A 10,015-nucleotide genomic window follows, 5' to 3' on the forward strand; every position below is an offset into this window, starting at 1 on the left:
CAATTTATGAATAATGGAATCTTGATCTTTCACTTTATTTTCAACCACATGTATTTTATTTAATGTTACTTGTGAGTCCTTTCTGAGATCCTCAATTTCTTTTTTGATTTCTGTCTTCCCCACTTGATTCAATATCTTTTTTTAATTATTTAATTAATTGCTTCTTATTATCAGTTATTAAGTCTTTCATCACTTTGACCAGTCTTGCCTCCATAGCATCCAGTTGTTTTTGTATTTTAGCCATTTTCCCTTCAAGTGAGTTGGCCCTTGCACGTGTCAATTTCGATCCCGGCTTGTGTTCAGACATTACTGTCTTCCCATTATATAAATAGGCTCTCAAGTTGGTTTCTCCAAATTAAAATTAAACCACAGGATTTTGTAGATTAGGAGATGCCCTTTTCAGTGAGCCCAAAATTGCCGTTCTCAGGGCTTCCTAACTCAAGATATTAATTTTTAAGGTTTTTAAATTACTCAAAATGGCGTCCGCAATTTTTCTGACCCTTTTGAAAATTTTTCCCTTTTTCTCCAAAAGTCCACCAAAATTAGTTCCAGTTATATAATCCAATATGTTTCACCCTATAATCATAATATCAGTGTCTCTTGTGTTCGGTGAGATGGGTGTTGGCACTACCCAACACAGTATCAACACCCGTCTCACCGAACACAAGAGACACTGTTGCTTGTTTCAGCCAGAAAAATCAGCTGTAGCTGAACATGCACTTCAAGAAGGAGACCACGTCATCCACTTTGAAAGAACTGAAGTCCTTTCTATGGTCTCACATTATCATACCCGCCTGAACAGAGAAGTTATTGAGATTTACAAACACCAGCACAATTTTAACAGAAAGGAAGAAGGCATTTTCATCTACCAATCTTGGTACCCAGCTCTGCAAAACACCCTACAGACCAAAAATTGCAGAAAGTCACAGAACAACCAGCACATTCCACAGAACAATCAGCACAGTCAACAACCATCTTCCTTATTTTCACACCCCTTCCAACCCTCCCAGCAATTAACACAGAACAATGGTCACATTCAACAGCCATTTTCCTTATCACTACCCTTCCAGGAAGCCCCACCAAACAATGGGCACATCCACAAACCAATTGCCCTTTCACCACACCCCCTCCAGCCTAGAAATAGCAGCTCTCCAGCAGCCCTGGCTCCACTCAATGCACAGCAGCCAAGAAGGTCAGAGCTCCTGCTCCGGCTGCAACGCCACTGAGGATGTTCTCCGCAGCTGAGAACGAAACGTCTGGAAGGAAAACTTTCTCCAGTAGAACACGGCACTTGAGCCCGAAAGATTCTACAAACCCTAATCAAGTAGAATTGATTTTAGTCCCGGAATGATAGATAAAGATCTTCTTACCTTGCAACCAAATATATCCTTCGTCTCACCATTCTTTCCAGAGATAGATATTTAGATATTTCCAAAGAAAGCTTGAATTTTGATGAATTTAAGTCAATTTAATGACCACGGAGACCCTCTGTAGACGCTGGAATGCGATTCTTCGCCAGGGACTCTTCAAAGCCTAAAAGGAACCCCACTGGGACTCCTTGTCAGCCAAAGTTAATCCCCTCAGAATTCTCCTAAGCATGTCTTGGCCTTTTCCCTCACTGAGAAAAGTAGGCAGCAGGCGTTTGGATCACCTTTTCTGCCCAGAACAGAGGCTCCGGTCTGCTCCTCTTTGAGAAGCGGCTCAATTCTCCATGATCCAACCCCGGAAGTCCCCCTGCAGGACTTCTTGGGAGGTGCCTTAAGGGCTCCCACAATAAACCAGTCATCCAGGTAATTCTTGCAATCAGATTGAGCCATGATTCCTTTGCAGGGACGACATGACCTAAAGCCTCTCTGGTCTGCAAATTAAGGCCTAAATATAGAGACTTCTTAAAGTCTGCATCATCAAAGTTATAAATCCCTTGAACCTTTGGGACTTTCTGTGCAAGGATGGGCAGACACCTTTTCCTGGCTACATAGGCTTCAGGGCTCTGTCCTGGGGCTTGCCTTTCTGTGTAATACAAGCAGTCTGCAGTATTTCCTGGCCATAGGAGTGGGGCAATCTCTCTCATCCAACCCACTTGGTCTAGTGCTGTCAGGTTTCTGATACTTGCTCTATATTCTATGGCAGCCAAATCAGTTTCAGAGGCACACAGCCAGACTACCCGAGTTAAATCTGCTCCATTGGCAGTGGGATATAATATGGCTACTCTATTCATCCAATTGATCCCTGATTCTCTATTTAAGGGCACAATGGAGTCTGCAATGATTTTTAGCTCTTTAAGCTTCTAGGGGACATATTTAGTTATTTTCCTGGGTTTTTAATCTTTCCTGTGCTGTTTGGGTATTCACCACCTTTGTGTGGACCGGCCTTAAAGGAACTCCTTCCTCCTTACTCTCTATGGGGGTGGGTGGAAGAAGATTGTAGGTTCTTGGCTTCCCCTCTGGATTAGAAGGGGATGCAGCCTGGGCATCTTTGGGTATTATATCATCTGACATTAATTCCATTATACGTTTTGCTGACATATGCTTTGGTTTAATGACTGAAGTGAAAGCTGTTTGCCTTTTAAGTTTTGCCTCCAGTTCCTCTGTCTCTTCTTTGCACTTATCATGGTTAACCTAGTCATAGATATTGATCTTTTTTCTTAGCTATGTGCTTGACCAGTCTCTCTGCATCCTCCAATTCCCTCTGCGGCTCTTCTATGAATTCCTTAGCCTTGCTATGCTGCATAAACAGCTCTTCATACTTCTGTTGGTGAGCCAGGAGGGTCTAGTTAAGGACTCTCCGCTCCATATGGTTATTAATTTCAGCACCTCTGAGTTGCTCCAGCTCCTGTATTAGGGCTGCCCTTTGATCATCAAAATCTGCTTCCAGATCCCTCTGGGTAGCATCTAGCCGTGCCCCTAGCTCCACATACAGATCCTGTATCTGGCGTTGCGTGGTCTCAAGTTGAGCGTTACAGCTGGATCTGAGCAACTCCATTTCTAAATTCCTTATAGTTAATTCCTTGTCTCTCCTTTCTATTTCGGCCATGTGTTTCTCCTCCTTTATGGTCATCTCTCTATCCCTTTCCTCCTTCAGCACAGTCATTTCCTTTGCTATCTTGATAAGCCTGGAACTTAATTCCTTATTTCATGCAAGCATGCCTGCGATAAAGGAGGTGGTGTCCTGGAGCACGGTAAACATTCCCCAGGCGGCCAACTCCTGTCTTTTTGACTGTCCAAGCTTCCCTAAAAGTCTGAAGAGGGTCGGGACTCTCGAAAGACCCGGCCTCCCACGCGTTCTTTCCTTGCTTTGCCATCCACTTTCCAAATTTATCTAGCTCTGGTTTCTGACTCATCTTTCCACACTTCAGTCAGAATCACTATATTCCAATCTACCCTACCCAACTCACTCTCAAATTCTAAGATCTACAGCTCTATCATACGTTTTCTCTTTCCCTTTGAAAGGGGGCTATAGTGCTTTTTCTACAGTCTTTTATATATGCCTACGTGTATTGGTGCAGGTTTTCCTAACCAGAGATCCTAGCCTGGGTTCCACCCACAAAATAGCCATGTTCAGAATGTAGTGTATCAAGAAATGTCATGCGACCCGACGGGGGGGGGGCAACTGTCCCCGCCTATCTCCAGCTGTGGCGGGAAGTTCAACGGGGCTGGATTGGCCCAACCAACCCAGTAGGCTGTACCCGGGATTGTACATAAGCGGGACCCGGCCCGCGTGTTCCCTCTCTTGCAACGTGCTCCTAATAAACCATGTTGCCCTACTCTCGTCTCCGCTTCGAGTACGTTACACTGGCGACGAGGATGGGATCCTGGCCGCAGCGGCTACGACGGAGATCTGGGCAACAAGCGACTGTCGCCGCCATCATGGCCAACCAAAGCGGAATCACCGGCTACCTCGAGCCCTTCGACCCAACCAATCCAGAGGGATGGGAGTCCTACGCGGAGCGGGTCGAGTTCTACCTCCGGGCCAACAAGATCACTGACGCCGGAGCGAAGAGGGACGTTCTCATGAGCGTCTGCGGGCCTGCCACGTTCGAGATCGCCAAGGGTCTCTCGGCACCCGCCCGTCTGGCAGAGAAATCCTACGACGAGATCATCCGACTCCTCACGGGACACTTCTCACCACAGCCTTCGCGGGTGGCTCGCAGGTTCCTGTTCCACAAACGGGACCAGATCGCGGGCGAGTCCGCCGCAGACTACCTGGCGGCCCTCCGTAAACTCGCCGGGAACTGCAACCTCCCCCAACTGGAGGAAGCCCTGGCGGACAGATTCACGTGGGGCCTCCGCGACGAGAGGCTCCAGCAGAAGCTCTTCGCCAAAGAAGAGCTTACTCTCCAGGCCGCCTTCAGCGAAGCGGTGGCATGGGAACGAACCGCACGAATGTTTCCCCGGGCCAAGATGGAAGCTGCCCACCACGGAGAGCTGGACCAAGACGGCCCCGAGGAGGAGGAAGCCCATCAGCTACGCCGCCCAGCCGGGCCACCCAACCGAGCGACCCAACGCCCCCGAGCGACCGACCGACCACCAGCGTCGGAGAGAGCCCCGGCCACCAAGTGCGCCAGCTGCGGCGGCCCCCACGAGCGGAGAGACTGCCAATACCGGACCTGGGACTGCAGGAGCTGCGGAAAGACCGGCCACATTGCCAGGGCTTGCAGAGCCAAGCCCAACCGCAGGAAGCCGACCGCGTACCACGAGTCCGCGGAGTCCCACGCGGTAGACTCCACGTCCCTACAGGTACTGAACTTGCCCCACGATTCCCCCGATAAAATCAAAGTGGCGGTCCTTATAGAGGGGAACCCCTGCCAAATGGAGGTGGACTCAGGGTCCTCCATTTCCCTTATTGCGGAAGAAACCCTAAGAGAACTGTGTCCCCGCCAGCGGCTGCAACTTCGGCCGGCAGACTTCATACTCCGGGACTTCCAGAAGAACCCGGTGCAAATTGCGGGGTGGGCGCGGGTACAAGTCGAGCGGGGGTCCTTCCACGGCCCGCTGGACATCCTGGTGGTTAAGCGCCAGCTGGCCACCCTGCTAGGTCTAGCCTGGTTCAAACCCTTGGGAATCCGCGTGGAGGGGGTGGGTCAGACCATAACGCCCCGGGGGTTCGGGGAGATTTGCAAGGAATTCCCCGAGGTATTCGATGGGTCCCTAGGGAGCTACCGGGGGCCGCCCATCTCCCTGCCCCTAGACCCCACGGTCAGACCGATTCGGCTCAAGGCCAGGAGGGTTCCGTTCGCCTTGAAACCTAAGATCGAGGCAGAGTTAGACCGCCTCACGGCACAAGGCGTCCTGGAGCCGGTGGACTACGCCACCTGGGAAACCCCCATCGTTACCCCCATCAAGCCAAACGGGGAGGTGCGGATCTGTGCCGATTATAAATGCACCATAAACAAGGCACTACAGGACAACCCCTATCCAGTGCCGGTGGTGAGCCATGTCCTGGCCGCCCTAGCGGGGGCTAGGATATTTGGGAAGCTAGACCTGGCCCAGGCCTACCAGCAGCTCCCAGTAGACAATAAGACGGCGGAGGCCCAAACGATCGTGACCCACAGGGGGGCTTTCCGGGTAAAGAGGCTTCAGTTTGGGGTTAGCGTCGCTCCGGGGATTTTCCAGAGCCTAATGGACGCTCTCCTTAAAGGGATCCCAGGAGTCCAGCCGTTTTTCGACGACGTTTTAGTCGCCGCCCCGGACCCCGAGGAATTCGGCAACCGCCTTCGAGAGGTGCTCCGCCGGTTCCAGGCAGCGGGGCTCAAGGTCAAGAGAGAGAAATGCTTGCTGGGGGTTCCACGGGTAGAGTTTCTGGGGTTCGCCGTTGACGCAGCAGGAATCCACCCCACGGAAGAAAAGACCCGAGCCATCGTGCAAGCCCCGGCTCCCACTTGTAAAGCGGAGCTCCAAAGCTTCTTGGGGGTGCTCAACTTTTACCACTCCTTCCTCCCCCACAAGGCAGCCCTGGCGGAGCCCCTTCACCGGCTGCTGGACAAAAAAGCCCCTTGGGTTTGGGGCAAACGACAGGCCGCGGCGTTTCAGGCGGTCAAGGACGTCCTGGTGTCCAATGCGGTGCTCCACCATTTTGACGAGGCCCTCCCCGTCATCCTGGCCTGCGATGCGTCGCCGTATGGGGTGGGAGCAGTCCTGGGGCACCAGCTTCCGGACGGGAGGGAGGTACCGGTCGCATATTACTCCCGCACGCTCACTTCAGCCGAGCGCAACTACGCGCAGATAGATAAAGAGGCCCTGGCAATCGTGGCAGGGGTCCGAAAGTTCCACGAGTATCTATATGGGAGAAGGTTCACCATTGCCACGGACCACAAGCCCCTCTTAGGTCTACTGGCCCCAGACCGACAAACCCCCCAAATACTCTCACAGCGCGTGTTGAGGTGGAACCAATTCCTCAACTCATACACGTACACACTGGTTCATAGGGCCGGCAAGGCTATGGGACACGCGGATGCGCTTAGCCGTTTGCCGCTTCCGGAGACGGGTCCGGACCCCGCACCCGCACACCAGGTCATGATGATAGAGAGCCTCCCAGAGCCGCCCCTCCACGCAACGGAGGTGGCCAAGGCCACCCAGAAACACAAGACACTGGCACGGGTGCTCGACTGGGTGGTGAGGGGGTGGCCAGAGGGAAACATGGGGGAAGAATTCAAGCCTTACAAGGCGAGGAGGGAGGAATTAGCCGCACACAAGGGCTGCATACTTTGGGGCAGTAGGGTAGTGATTCCACCTCCGCTCCAAAAGCGTGTTCTAGAATCCCTACACGAGACTCATCCCGGCATAGTGCGAATGAAGGCTCTGGCCAGGAGCTACGTCTGGTGGCCGGGAATGGACGGGGAGATCGAGGGCTGGGTCCGCGGGTGCCAGACCTGCCAGGAATCCCGGCCCGAGCCGCCCAGCGCCCCCGTCACTAGGTGGGAGTCCACCCGGAAACCATGGTCGAGACTCCATATCGACTTTGCGGGCCCATTCCAGGGGCAGACCTTCATCATAATAGTGGACTCCTACACCAAATGGCTGGAGGTCATCCCCGTAGGGTCCACCTCGTCCACAGCCGCGATCAGAGCTCTGCGCAGGGTCCTATGCACACATGGCATCCCGGACACCATAGTCTCTGATAACGGGGCCGCCTTCACCTCAGCCGACTTCCAGGCGTTCCTGCAAAGATACCTGATCAGGCACATAAGGTCGGCTCCCTTCCATCCGGCTACCAACGGCCAGGCGGAGCGGATGGTCCGCACAACAAAGGAGGCCCTCGGCCGAATTGTACAGGGGGACTGGGACCACAGGCTGGCCGCGTTCCTCTTCGATAATCGGATCACCCCTAACCCGGTCACAGGAGTCAGCCCGGCTGAGCTCCTCATGGGACGCAAACTCATAACCCGGCTGGACCGGCTGCATCCCGACCGGGCTTCAGACACCCGCGGGAGCCCCGAAGTCCGAGACGCCACCCGGGGCTTCTTCGTGGGCGACCCAGTTTTCGCCCGAAACTATGCAAGGGGCCCCGATTGGGTGGCGGGGCGGGTACTGAGGGTAACCGGGTCCCGCCACTACGACATATCAACGGAGGGGGGCCAGGTACTACGGCGGCACATTGATCAGTTGAGGCGCCGCACCCTTCCGGAGGCCCCCACGGACACGGACGAGGCTATATCCAGCGAGGAGCCTAACGGAGACCGCCTAGATGACGCGATCCCAACATCCGTGATGCGGGCGCCGGAGGTACCGGAACCGACCGAAACCGAGGGATCCGCGGAACCGGACGGGCCGCCCCCGTCCACTCCAGGACCTACCGAGGCACCATCCTCGGCGGCCGCGCCGCCGCCACCGGGACCCCCCAGACGGTCCACTCGGGAGCGCCGGCCCCCCGCATACTTACAGGACTTTGTACATTAACCAGGGGGGGAGGGGTGTAGTGTATCAAGAAATGTCATGCGACCCGACGGGGGGGGGCAACTGTCCCCGCCTATCTCCAGCTGTGGCGGGAAGTTCAACGGGGCTGGATTGGCCCAACCAACCCAGTAGGCTGTACCCGGGATTGTACATAAGCGGGACCCGGCCCGCGTGTTCCCTCTCTTGCAACGTGCTCCTAATAAACCATGTTGCCCTACTCTCGTCTCCGCTTCGAGTACGTTACACAGAAGACCTCAGGGTCGGCCAGGGACTTGGGGATCTTTAGCCACTAGCGTTCGAACGATACTCATGGATTGAGGCGGACTGCTAAAGATCCTTGCAAGAGATGAACGGGGAAGCCAACCCACAAGACAGATTTGCTCAACTAGAGCCATTCACTCACACGCATTCACACTGTTTTAATATCAGTCTTTACGGCCAAATTCCGGAGTTATTCCGCTGAAAACCTTCCCTCTACGTTCTGAATGCTGAAAGACATGTGTGCACTCGTGTAATTCAGATGTTCAGGAAATGCCTTTGAATTGTATCTATAAGCTGGAGTTCTTGCCTGACACACAGGGGCCTGAAGGACAGAGCTTGGGGGACTTGAGAACAATAGGTCCAGTCAAGAGCCCCCAACTGGTTTGAATGGTCCAGTCACAAGCAGAACGGGAACTTTGGGTGTGTATATATAGAGGGCCCTGTGGCCCTAGCAGTTAGTCTTTGTAGACAGCGCTATACCATGCGGTATTCAATAAAAGAGCTATGTTCACTACCACCTCGCCTCATTACTGTATAGAACCCACTATATTATAGTGGCGACAAGGATGGGATCCTGGTAAGCGAGGCCAGCAGCTACGGGCGTTCCGCACCACCAGGGCTGACAATGGCCACTACACCAGGAATAATTCCTGAGTTCGATGTGACCAGCCCAGAGCAATGGGAGACCTGGTTGGATCACCTGGAGAACTTTATCCACTACCACGGAGTTGTGGGAGATAAAAAGAGATCACTATTCCTCCGCTCATGCAGGATGAACACCCAGGAGCTAGCCCAGGAGCTAATGGCGCCCCCCCTCCTCAAGGATGCCTCCTACACGGATATCACCACCGCTCTGGTGACCCATTTCACACTACAGTCGTCAGTCCTGACCCGTCGCTTTGACTTTTCCAAGTTCAGGCAGCGGCCCAACAAGTCTACTGTTGACTACATTGCAGCCCTCCACCGGCTGTCACTCTGCTGCAAGTTTTACCGATTGGAGGAAAGACTGAGAGACCGGTTTATTTTCGGGCTGTGGGACGACCTGCTGAAGAGGAAGCTGCTTGGGAAAGATGAGCTGGACCTCCCCAAGGTGATCAAAGCAGCTACCGCCTACGAGAAATTGTGGGGAGAGCACATGGCAGCGGACAGCCACGTGCAAGCGAAAACGCACCAGCTCGAGAGTGTGCAAGTTGCAGGGAAAAACACAAGTGCTGCTCCTGCTGATTTCGGGACACCATCTGCCACCAGTGCGGGAAGACTAGTAACCTCGCCAAGGTCTGCCGCTCGAAAACGACACCAAACCGAGAGAGCAGCCCCCATCAGAAGGGCATAAAAATGGCCACTGCCACGAGGTCACCGTCATATCAACACCATCACCACGTTGCTTGGATAGGTATGCGACATCCCCATGCTATCCCCAGATAAACTCAAAACAACTGTGTTCACTGGGGGCTCCACCTGTAGGATGGAGGTTGACTCAGGGGCCACACACACCATCATCTCTGCCCAGACCCTAGAGAAACTTTGCCCCAAGAGGGGACCTAAGCTATACTCATCCCCCGTGTTCGTACGAGACTTCCAGAAAAGGGCGATTGGCATCAAAGGGACCAGGATAGTCAAAGTGCAATATGGAAAAGTTTCAAGAGACCTTCCCTTGCTGGTGGCGGAAGGGAACCTGAGTAGCCTGTTGGATCTGGCGTGGTTTGCACCCTTGGGGATCCGAGTAGAGGGAATCCATCATGCCCCAGCCAGCAGGGATTTCCAGGACATCTGTGGGGAGTTCCCGGCAGTTTTCGATGTGACACTAGAAACATACACGGGCTCCCCCGTGTCGTTACAAATAAATCCCAACGTGCCGCCCG

At 53.6% G+C, this 10,015-nt stretch overlaps 1 protein-coding gene across 1 annotated transcript; it reads left to right on the forward strand.

Annotated features, from left to right (window-relative positions):
- Positions 1-3,890: 3,890 nt before the first annotated feature.
- On the forward strand, positions 3,891-7,226 carry LOC132589650 (uncharacterized protein K02A2.6-like; the record flags this gene model as incomplete). The annotated part of the gene is made up of 4 exons (XM_060262388.1): positions 3,891-4,220; positions 4,773-5,885; positions 6,015-6,454; positions 6,614-7,226. Coding segments are annotated over 4 exons (2,496 nt in total), but the record flags the coding sequence as incomplete, so codon positions are not given.
- Positions 7,227-10,015: the final 2,789 nt, after the last annotated feature.

Source organism: Heteronotia binoei, chromosome 21, assembly GCF_032191835.1.
Source record: "Heteronotia binoei isolate CCM8104 ecotype False Entrance Well chromosome 21, APGP_CSIRO_Hbin_v1, whole genome shotgun sequence".
Taxonomy (NCBI): domain Eukaryota; kingdom Metazoa; phylum Chordata; class Lepidosauria; order Squamata; family Gekkonidae; genus Heteronotia; species Heteronotia binoei.